Genomic DNA, 26,609 nt, shown 5'->3' on the forward strand with positions numbered 1-26,609 from the left:
CACGTGTACAGGCGTGTTTATTGGGTGGAGTCTTAGAGACTCAGTAAGGCACGTGGTCTAGGAAGGGGGTGGGTTCTGGAAGCCTGAAGCACAGGCCTTGGTGTGGGCCCCCCAGTGGGGTGGATACCCCCTGCCAGCTGAGTAGCTCTGGTCACTCTCTCTTTCCATGCCCTGTTCTGGGGACCCTGAGTTCAGGGGTTACTTCTGTCCCAAGGGTGAGTGTGCATGGCCATGGGCAGGGGGAGGTGGGGCTTGAGCATAATGTCCCAAAGACCCTGGAAGCACTGAGCATGCAGGGCCTGATTCGGGCAGGTCCTGGAAGAGGGTGGGTGGGTGTGGCCAAGGTTGGCTGGCCCTTGTTGAGCCCCAAGGCACCAGGTGGGCAGGCAGCATGGCCTTCTCAGCTGAAGTCTCTGTTGGGCAGGAGAAGAGGGGCCACCAGGGTCCACAAGTAGAGCAGCAGCCCAGCCCAGCTGGCACAGATCTTCACCCACACGGAGGTCCATGTGCTGATCATCTTCCGGGTCTCACCAGGGCTGGAACACACCATGTGGCTCATGAGCCTAGCCCCCAATCCTGAGGCCGCAGACATGGTCCCTGACTTGACGAGTCAGCTGAGACATCTAATTTACACCCTGGCTCTTACCCCTGGCTCAATCCTGAGTCTCACACTAGAGATACCTTGGCCTTGGGACCCTGGGCCACAGAACCAATCTTGACCTCAATTCCAATCTTGACTGTACTTCCAGGCCTTGACTTGACCTGCCTTTGTCATCCTGAGCCAGGCATAGTGATGCACACCTAATAATCCTAGCACTTGGGAGGCAGAGGCAAGAAGAATGGGAGTTCAAGACCATCTTTGGCTACACAGTAAGTCTGAGGCCAGCCCGGGCTACATGAGACCCTGTATCAAAGGCAAAACAAAAAAGTCTGGGGCCAGTGGCCCAGGCCTATAATCCCAGCCTCTCAGGGAAGTGAGGCAGGAGGATCTCAAGTTCAAAGCCCACCTGGGCCACACAGAGAAACCATCTTTAGTATTTTGTCACCTACTCTTTGATGTCACTCCTCACCCCCGAGGACTAATGAACTCTGACCTGCCTGGCCTTGATTTTGGTCCTTAATCCAATGACACATCTTTGGCTCCTGACTTCAGCTCCTTGCCTCTCTATTGGCTTGAAGGCCTCTGAGCCTCATTTTAACCAAATGACCTAACCCCAGTGTAGACTGATATGCTATTCTCCCAATAGTCCTGACAAGGTGTGACTCTCCATGGTTCCAATCCCAACTCTGGAACTCTCGACTCCAACACTTGATTCTATGACTTCAATTCTGATCACTGTGCCCTAATCCTGCCCCTCCATGCACCCCATACTGGACTTCCCCACAACCCAGCCCTGACTTGCAAACAAGGTCAACCTGCTGAAGCCCAACCCCATCCCGGTTGTCCATTTTGATCTCTTAGCAAAAGTGTGAGAAGCTGGGCCAATGAAGACACAGCAGGGAAACTAAGGCAGAACAGGGTAAGCTTTGTGGGGGTCTAAGATAGGCCCTGCCACATAGGTTCCCAAGACCCAAGAGGGGCTGGAGGAAATGCACAGTGATTCCCCCCAGCCCGGGGCTCCCGCCCACCAGGCTGCCATAGCACACCTGTACCAGTTGGTAAGTGTCATCATGACATGCAGGGAGGCCAGCACCAGGCAGAAGTGGAAGAAGGAATAGTTATAGGTGACACCATCCTGCTCGTTGTCATAGGCTCGGCCCTTGCTGATGTCCACTTGCTGCTGCGGTACAGCCTCCACGGGACACTCCTCCGTCTGCATCAGGCTGTTCACCTGCCGGTGGTCAGAGGATCGCAGGCTGTGGGACAGGAAGGCAGGCTGTTAGGGTCACTAACAGCAGAGTGTGACCCCATGAGCCAGGGAACCGGTCACACCAGACTCAGTTGATACAGGAGGCCCAGGAACCAAGTAACACTTCAGTCTCTCAATTCTACTCCAATACTCTGAGTAAAATTCAGCTCTGCAAACCCTTGATTCCCTCAAATGCCCAGTACTGGGTATAAACTAAACAGTCACTTCACCATTTCTAGAATAGGTGCTGAGTACCGAGTTCAGTACTGAGTACCGAGTCCCAAGGACTGTGAGCACCAAACCAGAGCTTCATTCATTGAGGTTTTGCTGGTTAAGTTTTTGTTGTAAACTAGGGTCATCTGGGAAGAGAGAACCTCAGTTGGGGAATTCCTTCCACCAGATCAGCTGTAGGCAAGTTTGGGGACGTTATCTTTACTAATTATTGATGCAGGAGGACCCAGAGGGACCCAGCTCACTGTGGGTGGTGCCACCCTGGACATGTGGTTCTGGACTATATAAAAAAAGCCGCTGAGCAAGCCAAGAAGTAGTGTTGCTCTGTGGCTTCTGCTTCAGTTTCTACTTTCGGGTTCTTGCCTTGAATTCTCACTCAAACATCTTTCTGTGAGGGACTGTTTATTGCCTGGAAGTATAAGACGAAATAAATCCTCTCCTCCCAAGTTGCTTTTTATCATGGTATTTATCATGGCAGTAGAAAGAAAATTAATACAGGTTGTTTTTTGGGTAGGAGAATGTATGTGTGCATGTGTGCATGTAGTTGTCCGTGTTTGTATGGACATGATGTATGTATGTGTGTGTACATGTGTGTATATGTGTGTATGTGTGTATGTATATGTATGTGTGGATATGTATACATGTATGTATATGTGTATGCATATGTATATATGTGTAGATGTCTGTGTGTATGTGTATGTACATGTGTGTATGTGTTTATGTGTGTATGTGTATATGTCTGTGTATATGTGTGCATATATATATTCACTGTACATATATGTGTGTATGTATGTGTGTGTGTACGTGTGTGTGTGTACATACATAGGTCAGAAAATAATGTTAAGTTTCTCCCTCAACTGCTCATCCACTTTATTTTTTGAAACAGGGTCTCTACTGAACCTGGAACTTGACATTTCAGATACACTGGCTGTCCAGCAAATTCCTAAGACCTTCCTATCTCCAACCTGCAGTACTAGGGTTACAGTGTGTGCTGTGGGTATATGCTGGGTTACAGTGTGTGCTGTGGGTATATGCTGGGTTACAGTGTGTGCTGTGGGTATATGCTGGGTTACAGTGTGTGCTGTGGGTATATGCTGGGTTACAGTGTGTGCTGTGGGTATATGCTGGGTTACAGTGTGTGCTGTGGGTATATGCTGGGTTACAGTGTGTGCTGTGGGTATATGCTGGGTTACAGTGGCGTGCTTCGGGTATATGCTGAATTTTAGTAGTGTGCTCTAGATGTGTGTTGGGAATGTAAATCCAGGTCCTCATGTTTCCACAGCTTGTACTTTCCTCTGAACCATCATCAAAGTATGCTGGTTGTTTTATGTGACAGTGTCATGTAGTCCAGGCTAGCCTGGAACTCAGTCACTAATAGCCCAAGTTGTTCGGAAACTCACAGCAATCCTCCTGCTTCTGCTTCCCAAGAGTGAGAGTTAAAGACATGGGCTGTGTCTGGAAACATTGAGCTTTGTTAGTCTTAGGCATTTAGTGTTAGCAATTGCCTTCATTTTATGAAGGAAAGCAGAGGGGAGGTCAGTGGCAGAGCAGCCTAGTACATGCAGGGCCCTGGACAGATCCCAGCACTGAAAAGAAACACCAAAAATTGCCATGGGCTGACGAGATGGCTCAGTGAGGTGACCTGAGTTTCAACCTCATAACCCATGTAAAGGTGGAAGGAGAAATAACTTCACAGACTTACCCTCTGACCTCCACATATGTGCCATCATACAGGTACTCACACACACACACACACACACACACACACACACACACACCATGCTTACACATACAAGGATACTTTTTTTGTTTGGTTTTTCAAAACAGAGTTTCTCTGTATTGCTTTGGAGCCTGTCCTGGAACTAGCTCTGTAGACCAGGCTAGACTTGAGGGCAGAGGGCTGGTATTAAAGGCAAGTGCCACCAACGCCCAGCAGGATACTTTTTTTTTTAATGCCTGTATTTTATTATCTGGGTTCTGGCCTTTCTTGGGTTCTTGGTTAGCTAATGAATGAATTGCTACATTAGACATTTTGAAGTTTTACTTGGATTTTTTTATAGCTTGTACCTTAATACTTTGATTCTTTGCCATTTCTATTGGCTCATATATGGCAATGTTTTAATCAATTCTGTGAAAAAGTCTTCACGAAAATAATACACAGGACCAGAGATATGGCTCTGCAGGTCAAGTCACCTGCTGCCAAGCCTAATGACATAAGTTCAATCCCAAAGGAGAGAACCAACTAAGAGTGGCATTTTCTTTATTGATTGGTTGATGTGGGAGGTCCCAGCCTACTGTGGTGCTGTCTCTGGGCAGATGAGCCTGGGTTGTATAAGAAAGCAAACTGAACAAATCACTGAAAGCAAATCAGTAGGCAGTGCTCCTCCATGATGGACAGTGGCTGAGTTATACAATCTCAATTCAAACAAACCTTTTCCTCACCTTGTTGGTTGTGGTCATGGTAATTATCACAATGATAAAAGCACCCCAGTCCTCCCTTGCTCCCCGACTCAGTGCCCCTCCCAAGTCCATGGTACCTAATGAAGAAGGTGCACAGGATGAAGATGACAAGTCCCACAATGCTCGGGGCATCCCACCACATGGTGCTGTAGTTCTCCAGGTCCACCTGGCTTGTTCCATTTTTAGTGGGCAGGTGAGGGTTGCATTTTTGGTCTGGGCAAGAAACACAGGCACCTTTAACCTTAGCTGACTGAATCCAGGAGTCAGGGAACTCTGAGGATAGGCAGAGAGCTGACCCAAGAAGACAGACAGACAGACAGACACACATGCGACCTTCTAATGCCCAGCAGTAGACAGCACACGGTGGATACAATAAAAGACAGATAAACAATTCCAGGAGCAGATGAGACCCTCCTGTCCACCCCCCCAAGACTGAGCCTCTGGGTGTCCCAGACCCCTGTGACATCCCTAGCACTTCGGCAGGCCACTGTTGGACCAGCGCCTGTCTCACACTCACCGGGGACATTGGATAGGGCCAACCAGGTGACAAACATGGTATATAATGTGACGACAGAGGCCTGCAGCAGACCTGAGTTGGGTTGGGCATTCTGGCAAAAACAGTTTGTAGGTAAGAGCTCAGCCTGCTCACCCCACCACATCACCCACCACACCTCCCTACCCAAAACTGGAGCCCTAATTCTTTCTCTTGACACCCCCCCCATTACCAGCACCCTTTCTTCTGCAAATGTCAGGTCAGCCTCACCTGCCCCCACCCCACTGTCACGCTCCAGACACCCCAACACTGCAGCCTCCTCTGCAAACCTCTCCCAACTCAGCACCTTGAAACTTGACACATCCCTGCCCCCACTGCCCCAGGGCAGATGTGTGTGGGTGGGGTGGGGGGAGCTGGAGAGGGGCAAATAAGGCCCCAAGCTCCTGCCCCCCCCAGCTCCCTGTCTTTGCTCCACAAAACTCTGCAACCAAACAGGCTTTGTTTGGCCTTGACTCTGTTGCTGGGTTTTCCCAATCCTCACTACATGCACGAGCTCTAAGTTCAAATCCCAGCCTCACTGTTTACTAGCCTTGGCTAAGTCTCTTCTTTTTGTAGAGGTGTGTGTGTGTGTGTGTGTGTGTGTGTGTGTGTGTGTGTGTGTGTGTGTGTGTGTGTGTATGCACATAAGCAGGGAGGCCAAAGACAACCTCACTGTCATCCCTCAGGAATCATTTCCTTTTTTTTTTGAGAGACAAGGATTTGGGCTGGAGAGGTGGCTCAGCCATTAAAGGCTAGGCTCACAACCAAAAATATGAGTGACAAGGACTCTCGGTGGGACCTGGTGCTTGCCAATTTGGCTCGACTGGCTATCCCCACCTCCCCAGCTCCTGGATTATAAGCACACCTGACCTTTTTGACATGGGCACTGTAAAAACCAAAGTCAACTTGCAAGCCCCACCTGCCTAAGAACCAAGTAACTTCCTGAAATGCTGGGAGTTGCAGTTGTTTGAAAAATGACAAAGTCACGTGGGAAATACAGTGGCCATATGGTTTTGTCCTTTAAAAGCCCCTACAGCCACTTCCCCAGTCCCTCTGTACTCCTTAAAGTCTGTTCGGTCCTCGATAAAGTGGGGATGACAATGTGTGAGGAACAAGAGGCATGGATGACAGGCGCCACTAACACTTGGCTGTTACTCCCCTCCTCCACTCCACACAGCCATACGGGCAACCTGTACAGCAGATCTTGGTGACAGCAGTGTCCACCAAATGATGGTGCATGCATCACCTTCATAGGTTTCACCTTTCACAGTGAGAAGTGAAGGCTCTGGGCAAAAGAGAGGCCCCCAACCTTTGTACTGACTCCCCAGAACTTAAGACCTGAGACCCAAACTGGAAAATACTTGTGGGTACATACAAGGGTCAGAGATACTCTCTGAAGAGCTAAGGACCATTCTGCTATTCCTGTCTTAGACGGTCTGGGGTGGGATGTCAGGAAATTATGCCCCACTCCCCAATACCTCCTCCTGAACTCTGAAGATCATTTCTCTTGACTGGCACATTAATAACTATAGCAATAGTTGGAGTCCCCTTGATACCTATATGCCTAATCAGACCTCAATCCTGAGACAGCCCCAAAGAGCATTTACATTCGAGGAAGGAATGCATAGTGTGGTTACAGCACTTTCCCAAAGATGCCCAGCATGTAAATCTGACAGCCAAATCAGGAGACCAGGAGTTTAGATGCCTGTAAACACAGCCCAGGTTTTTTTGGACCTGTCAGCCCCTGTCCTGGGACCCAGCTTCCTACACCTGCAAAGGGATTGTGGCAGCAAGCGAGCTTACCTGGACCTTGGGCAGGACAGCAACAATGGAGACACAGACGCAGAAGGTGATGTTGAGGCTGATGAAGACCTTGCCCTCATGGCAGGCACCAGGCTCTGTGTAGTAGATGAACATCAACGCCACAGCAGCAATGGACAGCAGGTAAAAGAGGAGGGTGAAGAAGAAAAGACCTGGGCAGGGTGGAGATGAGCAACGGTCCAGAATCAGGAGGCAAGAAGGGACCATCAGCCACCCCCAAAGGGCTGCAGCCACCCTCCCGCCATGGGCCTCAGTTCCCTGATACAGGGAATGGCTCCCCAGGGCACCTTTGTGAGTTCCTGTCCCAACCCAACCCATAATGACTCACATGCTACAAGGAGGTGACTGTCACTCTAAGGACAATAAAGACAAAACAGGGCTATACTGGACATCTTTGCACTATTGTGATTTGGAGAAAGCTCAGCAGTTAAGAGCACTTGTTGACCTTACAAAGGACTAGGGTGCAGTTCTCAGAACCCACACGGTGACTCATCCATCCATAACTCCAGTTCCAGGTGACGTATCACCCTTTTCTAACCTCCACAGACACCAGACACACACACACACACACACACACACACACACACACACACACACTCAGACAAACACCCGCACACATAAAACAAAGTAAATCCAAATCATTTGCTGGTAAACCCTAAAGACTATATAGAATATGAGAGATCCATCTTTTATACTCCATTATATGTTTAATCTCAGCCTAAAGTTCATTTGGGTTAGACTTCAGCAGCCTCAGACCTTGAATATGCTAAAATTTTGTAATCTAGAAAATTAACTAATGCCCAAATTCCCAAATATTGTGTATAAATGTTTGTTTTCATTTAATTGGACTTTGTTATATAAAATTAAATTTAAAAAAAAGAAATAAAATTAACTAATGATGAATAATCCAGCAATAAACCCAGGCTCCAATTCAAACTCAAAATATCCCATTTTCTAAAACAGTCTCATTCAATTCTCCTCTTATTATTATTTTGATACAGGGTCTCACTTTGTAGGCCTAGTTGTCCTGAAACTTGCCATGTAGACCAGGCTGGCCTTGAACTCACAGAGATCTGCCTCTCTCTGCCTCCTGAATGCTGGGATTAAAGTATGCACCACCACACCAGGACCCTTATTGTGTTTTTTGAGGGGAGGTTGTCTCACTTAGCTTAACCTGACCTCCGACTCACTATTTAGTAGAGGATGGTCTTGAACCTCTGATCTTCCTTTCTCTACCTCCCAAATGCTGGGATTACAGGTGTGATTATCATATCTAGCCTCTTCACTTTTAAATTTTTAAAAATTGTGTGTGTATGTGTGTGTGTGTGTGTGATGTGTGGGGACACATTTACCATGACACACATGTGAAAGTCAGAGGACAACTCTGTGGAGTCAATTTTCTCCTCTCACATTTATATACATTCTGAGGACCAAATTCAGGGCACTAGATTTGTGTAGCAAATGCCTTTACCTATTGCCACTGTCATAGTTAGCTTTATCAGTCAGCTTGGCACAACCAGGAGTCACTTGAGAAAGGACTCTCAAATGAAGAGCTGCCCAGATCAGATTGGCCTTGATTATTAATTGATGTAGAAGGGCCCAGCCCACTGTGGGCAGCATGATTCCCTAAGCAAGTGGTTGTTGACTGTGTAAGATGGCTAACTAAAGTTGAGCCTGTGAGCAAGCCAACTAGGAGCATTCTGTAGCTTTTTTTTTTTTTTTTTTTCCTAAGACAGAGTTTCTCTGTGTAACAATAGCCCTAGCTATTCTGGAACTCACTCTATAGACCAGGCCTGCCTCAAATTCACAGATATCCACCTGCCTTTGCCTCACAAGTGCTGGGATTAAAGGTGTGCATCACCACCACCACCACCTAGCTAAATTTATTTATGTATATGTTTTGTTTTAATGTATAAGTTCTGCATGCATGCCAGAAGAGAGCATCAGATGACATAGATGGTTGTGGTTGCTGGGAATTGAACTCAGGACCTCTGGAAGAGCAGCCAGTGCTCTTAACCTCTGAGCCATCTCTCCAGCCCCAATCTTTGGTGGCTTCTGCTGTATTTCCTTAGCTATAAATTCCCTGGCCAGAGATAATGATTAGCAGACTTGCCTTCAAGTTCCTGCTTGAGTTCCTGCCCTGACTTCCCTCAACAAAGGGCTCTAACTTTTAAACTGGGAAGAAAACAAACGAACCTTTCCTCCACAAGTTGTTTTTGGTTGTGGTGTTGTATCACAGCAACAGAAAACGAGCTAACACAACCACTGAGAAAGGGTCTTGTTATAGCCACTTAGGCTGGCCTTGAACTTCTGAACTGAAAATGATCCTCCTGTCTCAGCCTCCCAATTAACTGGCTCTGCCATTACATGCCACCAAGACCAGCAGATCTTAGTACTTTAAGATAATAATGCAAAGCTTGTAAAACACAAGCCTTCATAAGTTTCACAACCTTCTTAATGTATCCCAAACATCGTTTCTCTCTATGTTCACACAATATCGATACTTGACTTTGTTATTGAGATCATACCATTGCTGGGCCTGGTGCTGAACATCTGTCATCCTAGCTACTCAGGAGGCTGAGGCAGGTGGATCACAAGTTCATGCCTGCCTGGGCTATAGTGTGGGTCCCAGGCCAGCCTGGGAAACTTAGTGAGACTATGCCTCAAAACAAAAATCAAGGAGTGGGCTGGGGATGTGGCTCAGTGGTATCATACTTGCTTGCCTAGCATATTCATGATCATGGGTTTAATCCCCAGCAATTTTTTTTAGAAAAGGTTTCCAAGAGGTGGTGGTGCAGACCTTTAATCCCAGCATTTGGGAGGCAGAGGCAGATCTGTGTGAGTTCAAGGCTAGCTGCACTACAAAGCAAGTTCCAGGACAGCTAGGATTATTACACAGAGAAACCCTGTCTCAAAGACAGAGAGAGACAGACAGAGGGGGGGGTTATACTATGAAATTGTCATTAGTACATGGTAAGATTTTCATCAGTTGCTCACAAAACAAGGGTGTTGTCAACAGCTCGAGGCCTTGTGGTTGGACCAGCAGGTTTAGAAAAGTGTGAAGGGCAATGAGTGTAGGCCAAGCTTCCTTGCAGATTTACCGTAAGTGCAGGGGATTCAGCAGGGCAGTCTGCTGCTTGGATTTCAAGGACCAGACACCACTTAAAGTATGGTTGAGCCACCACCAAAAAGACTTAGTACATTCCCAGCTCTGTGTAGTCTGTCCTTCAGAAGCTATGAACCTCAACCCCTCAGGGCCCCTCAGGTAGCTTTCCACAGCCACTCCCTCCCTTCAAACTTCAGCTCCAGACCCTGATTCATCAGGCATCCAGCCCCTCAGTGTGGAGGCCAGCACAGCACTGACCTGCGTACCAAGCTGGGGAGTCACACTCCTCAGCCTTGCACAGCCACCGCTGATTCCAGGAGTGGGCGAAGTCAATGAACAGGATCAGCTGGATGAGGATGAAGAGGAAGGAGCCCACCACGCCGAAGTAGAACCAGACTGTGGGCAGAGAGCAACGAGGCAGGTGGTTGGGGCCTTAGGAGCAGCTGTGGGGACAGCAGGTCCCTAGGGTTCCTAGCATGGTTTCACTCGGGTGCTCTCTCAAACACACAGGCTCATTTGATAGTCACTCATGCCATACTCTTCATGGGGGACATGAAGAGAAGCAGAGTCCTCCTCTTGTGTGGCTGATTAGGGTTCTGGCTAGGAGGTCCCCCACCCTGAGTTACCCCAAGGCTTCAAAGCCTAGCACCAAGATGCTATCTAGTGAATAGAACATACAGGGCTGACAGTCACCTAGAGTCAGTGTGATGCCGTGCAAAGAGCCATCCACTCTCCTCTCCACCCTCTTCGCTGCCCCTCCCTTGGCCTCCCAGCCACCTACTCTTGGGAAAGGAGCCATCAGGGATGTAGAAGGCACCCACTGTGATACCCACGAGGATCAGGAATTTAAAAAACCAAAACCTGCAAGAGAGATGAAGGGAGAATCTGAGTGGGGACATTGACATATAGAACCAGAGCAGAGGCAGCCCACCCAACCCCACCCCCTCAGGGACAGGTCCTGGGAGAGATGAAGGGGCGTACTGGTGATCTGATAGACATAGTTTTTCCCACTCCTAGAAAAAGCCTGGAGCTCACGGCAGATGGAAGAACCAAGCAGCGAGATTATCACTAAACTGCCGTGTGATCGCACCAAACTACCAGTTTCTGAGCTTTTTCATCATTCAAAAAATGGATTTGTCACAGAAGCATGAAAACTGACGTTTGACCTTTAGCACCCACGTAAAAACCCAGACGTTCTTGTCGCTGGGGACTTGGCAGCCTAGCGTAATCAGCCCCAGATGAGAAAGCCTGTTTCAAAAAGGAAGGAAGGGAGGGAGGGAGGGAGGAGAGGGAAGGAAGGAAAGAAGGAAGGAAGGAAGGAAGGAAGGAAGGGAGGAAAGGAAGGAAGGAAAGAAGGAAGGAAGGAAGGAAGGAAGGGAGGAAGGGAGGAAAGGAAGGAAGGAAGATAGGGTGTAGTGGATAGCTCCTGGGAACAGCTGAGGTTGACCCAGTGAGTCTGAGGGCAGGGTCTAGAGATCTCTGGGGACAGGCAGAGGGGAAGAAAGCCTTCCAGGGAAGTGTGCCAGGGTGCAGGTGGTCGCCCCTCACCCATTCTGGATGGCCGCTCGCGGGTCCCGGCTGCTGCGGACGCAGAGCATGACCAGCATGAAGAAGAAGAAAAAGGCTGCGGTGGCGAAGCACATGCGGTAGACAGCGCGGAAACCCAGCAGGGAGCCGCAGTCCAGGGGCCCCTGAAGAACCACGGGTTGCTGGGCCCTGTCCTCACACACCCAAGGCAGCTGTGGAGACAACAGGGTAGTTTGAGGGCCACACCAACAGAATCATGCAGCCTCCCATCAGGTCTGAGCCTCCATTTCCACGGCCTGTTTCCCACTCCCTTTGGGGCTGAACCCTAAGTGAGGCTACCCAGACTCCTATGCCATAACAGCTCCCTCCTAGCTGACCATTTCCCTGCCGTCACAAACCTGCAACCCATCGCCCACATCCTATACTCCCACTCCACTCCTATCTCAGTACTGCGTTGTGTAAAGCCCTGCTTCCCAGGGCGGTCTCCACCTCCTTCCTGCCTTTAGCAGAACCACTAAGAGGCCTGCGGGGACGCCCCCCCCCCGCCCCGAGAGAGTTAGCTCTCTATGAGCTTTGAAGGGATCCACACCTATGCACAGGTCAAGATGCTAAGTCTTGGGTCTAAAAGCGCCCATTAGAGCTGCATTAAGGTCAAGCCAAGATTCCTGCCCAGGGCTTCTGCATTCACAGAGAGACGCACTCCCACGATCTGCCTCTAGAGGGCAGTCGCGGTGAATAGGCTTTTCCATGAAGAGCCCACAGAGATCCACCCTGTAGGAAGGAGGTTCAGGTGTCCGCCCACCCCTGCCACCTGCACATTATCAGCACCTGGAACTTCAGTAAACTTTCCTTGACAGTAGAAGGCCGGGCAATTCGGGAGCCTCCGGGACTCACCTTGTAAAGCTGGCTCTCCACTCCCGGGCTCAGCATGATGATGGACACCAGCACTCCCAAAAAGAGGAAGCTGGTGAAGAGAAGGCGGCTCACTGTGGAGTTGCGGGTTGAAGGGCAACAGCCGCATAGGATGCAGGGTGCAGAGCCACAGAGGCAGGATGCCTAGGGAAGGCAGGGACGACATCCCCGTTAGTTCCCTTCACTACATGGGTACTCAACACCCGCCACCTGCTGCATCTCAGTCTTCACGCCTGTGCTGAGTGGGGAGAGGACTCCAGTTTAACTTTCTAGCCCGAGGCTAAAACTGAATCCACATAGGACCACAAAGAAAAGCCTGTAGCAGCAGAAGTGAGGGCTAGGGTCACACTATCACTTAAATGGAAGGGAGTGATTAAAAAGAAAACCAGAAGGCCAGCCGCCACTGATGAATGACCTGTGTGACCCTGTCACTCACCCTCTGAGCACATTTCCCCTTCCGTAAAATAGGGATCATGAGGGTAGCCACTCTTCACGGGGTAGTTGTAAGAATGAAGCAGAGTGTTTAAATTGTTTTTATTTTTTAGATTTATTCATTTTATGTATAGTAATGTTTTATTTGCATAGACATCTACAGACTAGAATGTATTGGCTCCCATAGATGCATGTGAACTGCCATGTGGGTGCTGAGAATTGAACTCTTAACCCTTGAGCCATCTCTCCAGTCCTGGATATTTAAATTGTAAACCCAAGCCAGGTGTGGTAACATAAGCCTGTAATCCCTGGAGCAGAAGGATCAAGAGTTCAAGGCCAGCCTTAGCTACATAGTGAGTTTGATGCCTGCCTGAGCTACATGAGACCTTGACTTAGACAGACAGACAGAATGCAAGCTCCTTCGGACCCCCGTCCCTTCTCCCAGCGCATTTTTCTCCATAGTTCTCTACTATTCTTTGTATCTTACTTATCTGTCTGCATCTTCCTTGTAGCAAGGATGGATTTTCGTTTAATTAGTTCAGTGGGTCAGACCCAGAAACAGCACCCAGAACCTATTAGGAGCTTATGAACTACGTGTTCAATGAACATGAAGTGTCTGGCATAGAACCTGATACATGTTAAGCCTTGAGAAACCAGAATGTTCGAAACATCTGAAATTGAGACTCCCCCAGCGGCTGCTTTGCCTAGGGCTGAACCCATTGTGGACAGCTGATGGTGGTCCAGCAGCTCTCACCATTCACTGCCTAGGCTGCAGACTTCCTGGGCTGAAACCACTGAGGGCTGAAACCATAGACACCATGGTTGAGTCAGTGAAGAGACTCACCCCTCTGGGAAGCCAGGCCCCAAGCACAAGCCTTGAAGAAACAGCCTGTAAGGGTTCAGGCATTATGCTGGCCAGGGCCTGCCCCTGTCACCTGGCAGAATGCACCCTGGTCAGTCCAGGGGTCCATGACTACCAGACTCAACGCCTTTAAAAGAAAGACCCCAGCCCACTTACATTCTTTCCCGCTTTCTCTTTCCACTCTCTCTTTTCCTGTCTCCCTCTGCTGTCCTCTCTCTGTCTCTGAGTCTCTTTCTATTTCCTTCTGCCTTCCCTTCCCTTTCTAATAAAACTTCTCACTTAAACTCTGCCCGGCTTGTTTGTCCCCATGCCACGGTCACCCTTGTCTGTCATGGAATCCGACAAGGTTCCCCACTCTCTTTACCATAACACAGCCTCCCTGACCAGCCACAAACAGCCCAAGTCCTCACCCAGGTATGTAAGAACCCAAAAGTCTTCCATGGACCCAAATAACCTTAAGCCAAAAGTTACTGCCATTTAATAAGCCATTTGGATACTGAGAGATCCCACTTCTGTGACAGAGGAAGCCAGGCTGGTTTTGACTGAGTTGTGGCAAGTCCCAGAAGGCCTCCTTGAGGAAGTGAGCTGAGGCAATACCAGACTCCGAGAGGGAAACACTCCTGCCCACGGCAGCATTCGAGGAAGGAAGGTGGAGAAGGTACCGTGAGTTGGCAGTGTGATGTCTGATGGGCAGATGGAACCAAACAGAACCAGACAGAACCACACAAGACCATGGTTTCCATCCACATTGGACACCCTCCGGGGATACACAGCCCTGGCTGCAGAAATGAGCTCACCCTGTAGGGTCAGCTTGGCCGACTGAAGCTTCAGAGGCTCGGGCTCTTCTAAGAACTTTCTGGACCCATTGGGGACATAACATTTCCCATCTGCCTCTACTCCCAGACTGAAACATCCCTTTAATACTGTCACTCACAAAGCCAAGTGCAACACAGATGTTAAATACACTACAAATAGTCCTTCATAGTCCAAGTCACAGGCTCAACCCTTCCAGCAACTTCTGGTGACATCTTCCAGTTGTTCCCAGAAGCCCAGTCTCCTGGCCATAGCCATCTTTGGGTAAGCCAGAGACGTGTCTCATTTTAGATATGCAGATGATGAGGTAGCCCACAGGCTACCAAGGGAGTGTGGTTTAATTTCTAAACGCCCCGGCCATGCAAACATTCCCTGCAAGGCTAGAGCAAACCACGAAGGCCTTCCCACCTCAGGTGCCATTAGGCCCCACCTCTGGCCCATCGATTGCACTTTCAGTTTGTGCCACTCGGAACAGTCAGACATCCGACCAGCTTCCAGGAGGCGCTGTTTCAGTTCATTCCGATTCATAGAGATCAAAATCCAGAAGCTTTTCCAGGGGGTTCCTGAGACCTGAAATGTCAGGTGTCTCAGGTCCTGATGTGGAGCTAGAGGGCCCAGGTTAAGAGAGAGAGACACAGGCCCAACACACTGGTCCCCGGTGTGCAAATCCACACGCTGTTTGATCTACCTGCCACCCTGGCCCTGCCTGGACCAGCTCCCACCAGAGCTGCTGCCTACGGACACACTGGCCTCAGGCCAGCCACATGAGCTCACAGGAATACCGGAAGTGCACTGTGGTGCTGTACAAGGCAGGAAATAACGGAGGGAGGCTGACAACCAGGTGCCTGTCATGTACATTATGGTACTCCACAACAGGGCTGCTCTACTGGGATGGGGGTGTGTGGTGTGTGTGTGTCTGTATGTCTGTCTCTGTGTGTGTGAGTGTATGTGTGGGTATTGTGTATGTGAGTATGTGTGTGTGAGTGTGTACTGCAGCACATTAGAACACCATCTGCCGATTTCACAAACATAAAAATAAAAAAGGTTTCAGTGGAGTGAGGGGTGCACACCTGTCACCTCAACTGTTTAAGAAGCTAAGGTAGAAAGGTTGCAAGTTCAGGGCTGGCCTGGGCTGCAGAGTGAGGTCAAGGCTAGCCTGGATGACTTAATAAGTAAAAAATTTAAAGTGTCTGAAGATGTAGCTCAGTAGTAACGTGCTGGCTTGGCACAAGACCTGAGCTCAGTCTCCAGCATTGCAAAAAATAATTCAGTCGTTCTTGTTGAGACAGTGTCTGCTTGATCAGGCTGGCCTCAAGCTTGCTACATAGCTAAGGATGGCTTGAACTCCTGATCTTCAATCTTCCAGCCTCCACCAAAAGCCTTCCTCCCTCTCCCTCTCTCTTCTTCTCCCCTCCCCCCCCCCTCTCTCTCTCTCTCTCTCATTTTTTGTTTTTGTTTTTGTTTTTTTTGGAGACAGGTTTTCTCTTTAGAACAGGCTGTCTCTGAACTCAGAAATCACCTGCCCCTACCCCACAAGTGCCGGGATTAAAGGCATGCACCACCACTGCCCAGCCCTTTTCTTTTTTAGATAGGGTCTCACTACATAGCCCTTGCTGGCTTGGATCTTGAAATATAGACCGGGCTGGGCACTACTCACAGAAGTCTGCCTGCCTCTGACTCCTGAAGGCTGAGATAAAGGCGTGAGCCACCAGGCCCTGTAGCTTGTAGCTACAGGTTTCTTCGCATCTGACTGACCCTGGGGGAGTCTCTGCAGTGAACCCCCAGAAAGCAGCTGGCCAGCCTCTGTTGCCTGCTGACAATGGTGGAGATCTTTGTCCTCCCCCAACAAGCCACACAGTTTTGGAGCCAGGTGGGCAGAGGTCATTCATCTTCCCTGCCAGTTGTCCCTAGAAACACTTGTAGGGCATTGGGTAGGTGAGAGAGGTAGCTCAGGGGCCACAGTTTTGAGTTGTGTTTAAAACAAAATGGCTTTCACTCCTAGCTGTGCATCCAAAAGAAATTAAAAGCTACACTCAAAGCAATCACTCACATTTACACACCACCCATGAGTGCAGGCCCAACACCAGGTCCTTGGATGGGAGAACAGACCAAGTGTGGTCTAGATACACACTGAGTGTTAACATAAGTCTTACAGAGGAAAAGCTAGGTGTGGTGGGACACACCTGTAACCCCAGCAACTGGAAAGCAGAGACAGTTCAGGGCCAGCTGGGCCACACAGTGAGATGCGCCACAATAAAATAAAATGAAATGAATCCCAACATATGCTACAGCCTCCATGACATGACTCTGAATGACATAATCCACACACAAAGGACATGGACGGTATAAGGAACCCAGAATAGCTGGGTTCGTTGAGAGGAAGTTTTGGCGAGCTGGTGTGGCGACTCAGGACTACACCGGGGTTTCAGTCTATGGAAGTGAGAACACCACGGTGGAGAATTTGATGTCCTTGAAGTGTAATAAAACTGGCTAAAGTGAAGCCAAGGGAGACCGAGGTGGAGAATCCCTTGCACTCTGATGCCGAGGTTGGTCAGGGTCACATATTAAGTCCTGACTCAAAAGAAATAATGGCTGCAGTGGCAGAACATATGTGTACTTTACCACAGTGGGGGCGGGCGAGGGGCTACTCCTGTAGTCAGGAGGTAGAGGCGGGAGGGTCAGAGGTCAGTCTGAGGCTAACCTGGGATTCATGAGACCCTGGAGGGGTGGGAAGAAGAGATGACAAGAGAGTGGAAGGAGAGAGAGGGGGAGAGAGAGGAGGAAAAAGAAGTGGGAATAAAAAGGAAAGGAAAGGTGGGCAAGCCATTTCACCTCTCTGAACCTGCTGTCCCAGCAGAGAAGTGAGGCAGATTGGAGCTCAGAGGCATAGCACTTGCCTTGAGTTCAACACCTAGCAATGTAAACAGACCTAGCACCAGTATTCCCAGCACTTGGAAAGCAGAAGCAGGAGGATCGAGAGTTCAAGTTTATCCTCAGCTACTAATCAGTTCAAGACCCACCTAAGCTATGTGAGACCCAGTCTCAAAAATCAAAGCATAAAACCAAGGAGGAGGAAGGAGGGGAAGGGCAGGACAAGACAGTAGAAGCAGCAGCCACGGGCGCCACCGTATTTTCTGGACTTCTGGAGTGGCTGAGTGGTGCTGGGAGGTAACCACTGTCCTCAAACTTACACCCGTGGGACTCACTGCCAAAGAAGAGTGACAGCAGTTTTATACTTAGTGACAGAACTGTGGTCCTAAAATGAGGAGGCAGATGGTGAAATGGGTGTGGGGAAGAGAGTCACTGGCTGCTCTGAGTCACCCAGAAGAGAGAGCTGACACCAGGAGACAAGATGGCAGTTATCACTGAGTGCCTGGACTGACAATATTCACTCTGACAATGCCACTTGCCTGGGCTGAGTCATTTAACTAGGTCTGTCTGGGATGATAAATGACAAGGTCCTTGAAGACTAAAACAAAGATCAAAGATTCAAATGGTAGGCGTTATACTGTATAATATGGCATGATATGATATGCATTTCATCACTACTTAAAAGCCAAAACTTGGCGCAGGGATGCACCCCGCAGCCTCCACAAACCACCCCAGTCTTGCAAGCACAGAGGGAGAGGCAGCTGAAAGCTCCCACACTGTCCCTGCAGGCTCCCGGAGCTGGCTTGGCACTGAATTTTTCAGCATCCCCCATCCCTGGACTCAGCATTCTTATATAAGAAACAGGCAGGACACGAGCTTGACCAAGTTCAGGCTCTGCATATTGACAGCCTTGAGCTTCATGGTGTCCCGTGGTGTCTCCGGTTCCTCATTAGCAGTCCTCAGTAATTCACCACTGTGTTGTGTTGATGGCTTGGCTGCTGCATGTTGGCTTAATGTAAAATATGTCCATTCACCGGCGGTACTCTTAAAAATGCCTACACAGGTTGAGGGTGGGTCCCGTTTTTCCTCCTGCTCTATGGACATGGAGAGGGTTATGTGCTGCCCACAGAGGGAAGATGAGAAGATGTCAAGGTAGGGTTTGAACCCATGCCTTGCACAGTCCCTCAAATGTCCAACCCTCCCTAAAAATCTGCTGGCCATCCAAGCTATGTGGCTTGCCTAGTTACTCCCACCCTCCATGAAGCCAACCTATATCCTCATCATATAAGGCAGGCCTCACCTGACCAATGCAAATGTCAGGCAGATGTGGACAGCTGGGTCACAGCTAATAGAACACAAAAGTCTCCCCATCAACTAAGGCACCCGGAAATGCTTGGGGCCTTCCCAGCACGACTTCTGGGTGAGGCCAGCCTGGTCTACAAAGTGAGCTCCAGGACAGCCAAGGTTGTTACACAGAGAAGCCCTGTCTCAAAAAACAAAATAAAACAAAAATGAACTTCTCCTGGGGGGCTGGGGAAATGGCTCCATGGTTAAGAGTCCTTGCTGTGCAATCAGGAAGACCAGAGTTCATATCCCAGAACCCAAGTAATAAATCATGGGTCCCATGAACACCTGTAACCCGAGCTCCTGGACAGGGTAGAGATAGGAGGACAGCTGGGTCTCCCTAGCTTCCCCCAGCTTCAGGAAAAGAACCTGCCCCAAAGGAATGACAGAGGACACCAGACATTCTCTTCTGGCTTCAGCAGGTACACATGTCCCTACCACTCAAGGTCCAGCTAATTGTTATTCTTAAGTCTTGAATTCCAATCTCAGTTTCTGTCTGGGAACCCTCACTTACTTAGAGCTACAAGCAAGGGTCAATGTGACATCGATAGCCTAAGGGAAATTACATGACTTCTCATGTGTTATGAGAATGAGTAGGGCCCTGAAAATGTAACTTACAATTGTCCAGAGTCTGGGCTGAGGGAGAGCAGAGACATCAGAGTAGCAGTGGGGTCGTTGTAGCAAGCAACGAGAAGAATGTAGAGCCAATTAGGAAGCTGGGTAGAGGAGGAATTTTGTTGTTTTATTTTGTTTTTCAAGACATGGTTTCTCTGTGTAACAGCACTAGCTGTCCTGGAACTCCAAGAGATCTGCCTGCTTCTGCCTCCCAAGTGCTGGGATTCAAGGCATGAGACACTACCGACTGGCTTGAGGAGGAATTTTTTTTTTTTTTTCAAAGTGAGTAATAAAGAAAACTACCTTCAGATCGTGTGAGCCTGTTCTTTCCCTAAAGGCCTTTTTAGATAGATAAGAATTTTCTTTTTTAACCTTTACTACTCTGAGACTTTCTTTTTATTAACCTAGAGCAGATCTAGGTGCTGGCCTTCCGTGGTCTGTGTCAACAAATACAATTTAAAAAAAAAAAAAAAAAAAAAAAAAACTTTTTCACTCCCATGTTTCAACTTTTCCCAGAAGCAGAGTACTGCTGGCATCAAGAAGTGTCCCCCTGCATCACCTACTACTATTTTTCTGTGAGGAAATCATTGAATCCCTCTGCTCCAGCTTCTTCATCAGAAAAATGGAAATCAATTTTTTGAGACTATTCCCAGGCCGAGGATTCAAGCTAACAATGACCTTTGAACTTCAGATTCTTCTTCTTACTTTTTAATTTAGTAGATTTGGAGTGTTTGTTTGGTTGGTTTTGGTTTTTGTTTGTTTGTTTTTTGTTTTGAGACAAGGTTTCTCTGTATAGTCCTGGTTGTCCTGGAACTTGCTCTGTAGTCCAGGCTGGCCTCGAACTCAGGGATCCTCCTGCCTCTGCCTTCTAAGTGCTTGGATTAAAGGTGTATGCCACCACTGCCTGACAAGATCCTTCTGCCTCCATTTCCCTGTGGTGAGATCATCATAGGATAGAGCCCAGGACTTCAAGCATTCTAGGTGTGTTCTACCAACCAAGCTACAGGCCCAGCCTGAAATGGGAATAATACCAACCACATCACTGGGATCTTTGGGAAGATTAAACAAAAGGACACATATACAGGGTGACAGTTCATGTCAATCGTCAACTTGAAAGGACCTACAGTCATCTCAGAGACAAACATGTAGGCCTGTGTGTAAGGAGGTATCTAATTAATTCACTGAGGTGGGTAGACCTGTGTAAATGTGGATGGATGCCGACATCCTGTGGACTGGGGTCCCCTACTGAAGGATAAAGAAAGCTGAGCACAGACATCCACATCTTTCCACTTCCTGCCACCAAGCCTGCCCTGCCATGACAGATGTTAGCCTCAAACTGAGAGCTGAAATAAATCCCTCCCTCCTAAAGCTGATTTTGTTGGGTATTTTGTTGCAGCAAGGAAAGTAAATACTTATAAATACATTAGTATAAATGCACAAGTATAAACACATAAATACGTAAGTATCTTTCTTGCAGTGCTGGGCCTGTTCCACAAGACATTCCATTCCTGGGTGCTGATCTAGCATAAGGACATAGCAAATGGTGGCTACTGTTGGCATGGCCACCTGAAAAATGGAATAAAAATGCCGTAGGGCTTCTGGGAGAATCAGTGAGGAAACATGACCAAGGGCATTCATACAGGACCTGGCATACTAAATGTCAGAGGGCACCAAAGGCAGGGGCCAGGTTCCTTACAGATACTGGATAGTAACTAGCTTCCAATTCTTCCCTAGACCAGCTCTGTCTCTAAGCAACCAGAATGGGATTGGGGGGGGGAGGTGGGGTTAAAGAAGAAGCCTGGGCCAAGAATCAGATTTTTTAAAAAGTATGTATGCCAGGCTTCCTTGAAACTCACTATGTAGTAGAAGCTGATCTTGAACTCCTGGTTCTTCTGCCTCTACATTCTGAATCCTAGAATTATAGACATGCATCATTATGTCTGGCTTCAGACTTTTAAATTATTTTAGATTTACTTTTTATTTTTATTTTATGTGTATGAGGTTTTACCTGTATGTATGTCTGTGCAGTGTGTGTGTGTGTGTGTGTGTGTGTGTGTGCAGTGCCTGAGGGAATCAAAAGAGGGCACCAGATACCTTGATGCCTTGGACCTGGAATTAGAGACAATTGTGATCTGCCATGTGGGCACTGGCAATCTAACCCAGGTCCTCTGGACTAGCAGCCAATGCTCTTAACTGCTGAGCGGCCTCTCCAGCTCTCTGGCTTTTGGCTTTAACCCTGACTGTAATTCCCTCACATTTTCACTGTTGGCCTGAGGCAAGAGAGCTAACCCCTGTAAACTGAGGGTCTGAGCAAGCCTGTCTGGCCTCAGCTCTGTGGACTGTAGATTGGGTGACTCAGAGAAATTCCTGGCTCTGTTCTCCAGATGGAATTCTCCACCTGCTTGTCCTACAAAGTAACAACAGCTCCCACAATGCACACAGGAGCTAGGTGGCAGTCTCCACCTCTCATCTGTCCATCTCCCCAGTAGTATACCAAGAGAAGCACTGTTATGGCCTTCAGCTCACTGATGGGGAAACCAAGACAGAGGGAATGGCAGGCAGGTCTGGCCTCACAACTCCTCCCTGGGTAACCAGGCGAAACCAGATGAGAATCTTGTGGGCTGTGAGTAGGAAAGTCTCCCTCCCTAACCAGGAAACAATTCCCTGAAAGGTACATGGGTATCAGCAAGCAATATCCTTACTCATGATCACCAGCTCAGGCTAGAAACACACACACACACACACACACACACACACACACACACACACACACACACACACACACACACACACCAATGGAAACAGAGGCCCAAGAGAGGACAAGAGCTGTGTTCAGGGACCCACTCCATTGCCTCCCTAGGCTGAGCTCACTCTCAGAAAACGGCTACAAAGAAAACCTCTAGATGCCCAGCTCTAGCCTGGGCACTCACTCCTAACACGCACACAAATCAGGAACAAAAGAAGCGAGTCCTGAGCCTTGCTTCAGCAGCCAGCCGCTGGAGCCCCTCTCCGCCCCTCTTTGTGTGGGGCCAGAAGGGGAGGGAGCTGTCTGAATGAACCTCAGATTTAATGAAGGGAAGGGAAGGAAAGGAGGCTGGGAAAGGGAAAGTACGGGCCTCCCAGCCGGGTATGGCTGAATCCCCTCCCCTGTGCTGGTTGCTGCCCCAAAACAGAGCTGGCCACCCGCCTGGTCCCTAACACAGGCGACCAGGTGGGCATACACAACCTCCTTCGATTTCTACGTCTTCGCGAATCCAAAGTTTGGCCCAGGTGGTCAATGACAACCGAGACCAACCTCGCTAGGGGGGGAAAGGGGGGGTGGATACCCAACCCCCATTCCCTTGGTCCAGCGCTTGTAGGGGGAGTGCCCAAGAGTGAGCGGGCCAGACTGCGCGCAGAGAGGGGATGCTCAGGGAGGAGTTGCGAGGCTTAGACACACTGAGCCCGAACCCTAGAGATGCGGGCCGGACAGACACAAAAGAACAGACTGAGCCAGTGAGCTAGGCGACAGGGACAGACAGAATGATGGGAGGCTCTACCGGGGGGGTACAGAAGAGCAGTCAGAAAGGAGCCGGGACTCTGCCAGTCACACAAAGAGTCCCGCGTCCCGGAGAAAGACGCGCCACGCACCCGGGGACCGATCCGACATGGGGCGCGCGCGGCGGCGGCAGGGATCCCCGCACCCGCTGCGGGCCTCAGTGTCCCGGTTCCCGGAGCAGTAGCGCCGAGGGCGCTCGGCCGCGCCCCACCCCTCCCCCGCGGTCACCCGAGCGGCGACACCAGCTGCCCAGCGCCCGGCTACCGAAGCCGAGTAGCTGCAGGATGAGGATAAGAAGCGCACCCTTGGGGCTCCCGAAAGACAAGTTTGGAGGAAGCAAAAAAGAAGAAAGTACTTGGAGCAAGAAGGTAGAGAAAAAGTGAGCGGGGCCGCAGCAGGGACGGGGTGGGCACTCACGCAACTGAGCAGGGAGCAGGCCCCCAGACAGGCCCCCATGGCTGAGCGGGGCGCTGGGCGCCAGCCTCGGATCCCGGATCCGGTGAAACTCCTGGCGCTTGGCTGGCCCCACCCAGAGCCCAGCCCCGCCCTGGCCCCGCCCCCACCTGCCGAAGTTGCTCGACACTTTTCGGCCACGCTCGGAGGCCTCCTAGGACTCACCTGGGACAGGTGCTAGGGCTAACTAGACTTTACCGAAAGAGGTTAAGATGGGGGAAAGCCAAGTCATTAGGCGGGCGGGCGCCGTCCCACCCAACTCTGTCTGGTCTAGGCTTGTACCCTGAACCAAAGCGAGGATATGAAAATATACCTGGATTTAAACATCGCCAGGGTCATTGTGTGACCGACCCCAGAACACTGTCACTATTACAGGAAGGATCTAAGAGGTGGTCCTCGGTGACTCCCTTGGACCGTGGCACAAAACCTTTGCTCGATCTATGGTGCCGAACGATAAATTACTGGATAAAAAGGAGGGATAGTAATGTAGCTGAGTCTGTAGAGTGCTTTGCTTACAGAACATGCATGAAGCCCTGGGTTTGATCCACATAAAACGACATGGTGGCTGGTGCTTGTAATTCCAGCACTGGGGAGTCTGTGAAGTCAGGATCAGAAATTCAATATCATCCTTGGCTGTACAGCTAATTCTAGGTCAGCCTGGACTACATGAGCTTCTGTGGAAGGAAAGAAGAAACGGAGGGAGGAAGGGAAGGAGAGAGAGACAGACAGATGGAGGATGGGGGAGGCTACTTTACTTCTCCGAGCCTTAGTATCCACTATTGAAATGAAGTTACTTAGCTCATGGGACTGTTACCACACAGAGCAAGTACTCAATAAATAGACTCCTTCATCATAAATCCTCTTTAAAGTCCCCAGTCTCATGCATACCTCCCCTCCACCTACCTAGTCTTCAAACTACTGGCCCTGCCTTGGACCACACAGAGACAGACAGACAGACAGACAGACAGACACACACACACACACACACACACACACACACACACACACTGCTTGGTACTCGTTGCTCCCTATCCATGTGTAGCCACAACTCTTAGCTAAGGAGGTCACTAGAAGGAGGACATCCTGGCAGGTCATTAGGGATGAGCAGAGGTCTGTAATCATAGTAGCTCACCCCCAGCCTTCTCCTCCATCCGCTCTAGACCAGATAATGTTAGGGAAGGAAGTGCATAGGCTTTAGCTGGCCCCAGGGGCCAAAGATCTTGCCCAACTGCTTCCCCTGGGTGATTCACACAGCACCTGCCTGAGCTGGTAATTGTGCCAGGGCACTTCTGCAAATACCCTGCACTTTCCCTCCTCCATCCATCAGCCCGCATGGTGCCTCCCTCCCGAAAGTCCTTCTCTTTATCCATGGTGGTGCCTCCAAAGCTCTGCTCACATCGCACATCTTCTGGACAAAGAGAACCATGACCACCAGCCTAAGACCTGGTCCAACTGGGAATGAAGCTCTGCCCACTTCCCTGGTGCTTCCAGAACAATAGGCCCTCACATGTAATTCGCCTTATTTGAGTTCAGGCATTTGAGTCCATGTCTATCCTGAGAAGTAGATTCATACCCTCCTCCCCCAATTCACAGGTGAGGAATCAGAGGCTCGTGTTATTAGTAAACTTAGCACTGGCCAAAAACTAGTTGTAGTCACAGAAACTGCTGCTGTTGCTACTCAGATCCGCACAGTTCAGAGAGGGTAGTGTTAGGAGGCCATCAAGTGTGGCCTTGACCTTGGATCCTGAAGGCCTGTCCTTGGCTATTTGTACCTCTCTTGGGCCCCACTCACCTCTGGCTGTACCCTCTTCAGTGAACAGTGCACAAGGAAGAGGCATGTCGAGACAGGATGCTTGTTGAATGGATATGTGAGCTCTCACAGAGAGCTGCTTCCTCATTCTACTGTGACAACATTGTGACCCTACAACCCCACACAGTCACCTTCCACATGCCTGTCCTCTAAGCCTAAAATGCCACCCACCTTCTGATTGTGCCCATCCCAAGGTCTGCTCCCTCAGACAGCCCTGCCCTACCAATTGGATCCTCTACCAATAGCACCCCATTTCCATGGCCCAGCACAGTAGGATGCCTGAGACACAGAGGGGTGACACCTAAAGTCCCTATGCTGTCCCAGCCTCCCAGCACCTATGCCATCCTGGAGACACTTCACCTACTCTGCCTGAAGTATGGCTGGTTGCTCTTCTCAACCCGACAAAATGGGTATGAGATCTGAGAGCATGGTCTAAGAAGTAATTGCTGTTGGGGGTGGTGGGGTGGTTGAGGCAGAATCTCACTGTGTAACCTTGGCTAGCCTAGACTTGATTTGTAGACCAGACTGGTCTTGAACTCACAGAGCTCTGCATGCCTCTGCCTCCCCAGTGCTGAGACTAAAGGCATGTGCCACCATGCCCGACCTGCTGAGCAACTGAGAAGGGAAGGCATTAACATGGCTGGAAATTTTCAAGACAGGCTGCTGTGCTGTCATGGTCCTGGCCTTACCCTGGCCTGAGACAGAGACCAGCTAGGCTCTGGAATCCCTCTCATCACCCCGTAGAAAAGGACCAGCCCTGTGTAAACTACTCACTGTGTAGTCCTGTCCAGGTGCCTCCTCCTCTTTCAGCCTCACGCTTCTCATCTGTAAAATGGAACCAATCATTTTGCTCGGGTTATTTCAGGGGCTGGTGAGGACATGTTATGAAGAAGGGGGATGAAAGGTTTGATGGCTTGGCAACCTCAGACCCATTAGCTTTTCTCTCAGCCCTTCAACCTCCTGTACAGGACTAGAATAACTGTCTCTCACACCTCCAAAGACAAGATCACAGTCAGCCGATGTGTGACCATGACAAGTCACCCAGCCTCCCAGAGCCTCACGGGAGTGCTAGGATACAGATTCAGCTCCTCCAGTTAATGCCATGGAAACTGCATTCATTGAGAAAATTTTCAAGAGTCATTTTTGATCCATCCCCTGTGCCCAACACCCAGTTGAGACACGCTCAATTCCATAGTTCCCATAGCAAGAAAGCCCTGGCTTCCATAATCATTTGCTAGGGTTCTCTGACATGCTATCAATTTACAAATCTGAAATATAGGAGCTAAGCCCCCCCAAGTCCTCAATGCCCCCTAACTTCCCACAATCCACTGGTACCCAGTCCTCTCACCATCCTCCCATCCATGAGGACTCAGATGCACTCCTGCGTTGAGCCTCCTGTCCCCTGGGCCTCAGATCTCTGCACTGGCCTCTA

The 26,609-nt window shown here is 49.5% G+C and overlaps 1 protein-coding gene across 2 annotated transcripts; it reads right to left on the reverse strand.

Moving 5' to 3' along the window:
- On the reverse strand, nt 1-26,581 carry Serinc2 (serine incorporator 2). 2 transcript variants are annotated; one of them, XM_051188925.1, is made up of 11 exons: nt 26,526-26,581; nt 25,952-26,002; nt 12,422-12,583; nt 11,549-11,739; nt 10,782-10,861; nt 10,259-10,396; nt 6,877-7,046; nt 5,059-5,149; nt 4,619-4,754; nt 1,648-1,857; nt 1-536 (listed from the first exon to the last, which is right to left on the reverse strand). In XM_051188925.1, the coding sequence occupies exons 1-11, from the start codon at nt 26,538-26,540 to the stop codon at nt 401-403; spliced, it is 1,380 nt and encodes a 459-aa protein (XP_051044882.1). In that variant the 5' UTR covers nt 26,541-26,581; the 3' UTR covers nt 1-400. The 2 variants fall into 2 exon arrangements, with proteins under 2 accessions (XP_051044882.1, XP_051044883.1); XM_051188926.1 differs by lacking the exons at nt 25,952-26,002; nt 26,526-26,581 and adding an exon at nt 23,332-23,452.
- Nucleotides 26,582-26,609: the final 28 nt, after the last annotated feature.

Source organism: Phodopus roborovskii, unplaced genomic scaffold, assembly GCF_943737965.1.
Source record: "Phodopus roborovskii unplaced genomic scaffold, PHOROB, whole genome shotgun sequence".
Classification (NCBI taxonomy): domain Eukaryota; kingdom Metazoa; phylum Chordata; class Mammalia; order Rodentia; family Cricetidae; genus Phodopus; species Phodopus roborovskii.

Coding starts and splice junctions, on each gene's coding strand:
- Serinc2 (XM_051188925.1), bottom strand. Junction 11,740..12,421: donor TGGAGAGCCAGCTTTACAAG/GTGAGTCCCGGA, acceptor TTGTCTCCACAG/CTGCCTTGGGTGTGTGAGGA. Junction 5,150..6,876: donor CTGTCCTGCCCAAGGTCCAG/GTAAGCTCGCTT, acceptor TGTTTTTGCCAG/AATGCCCAACCCAACTCAGG.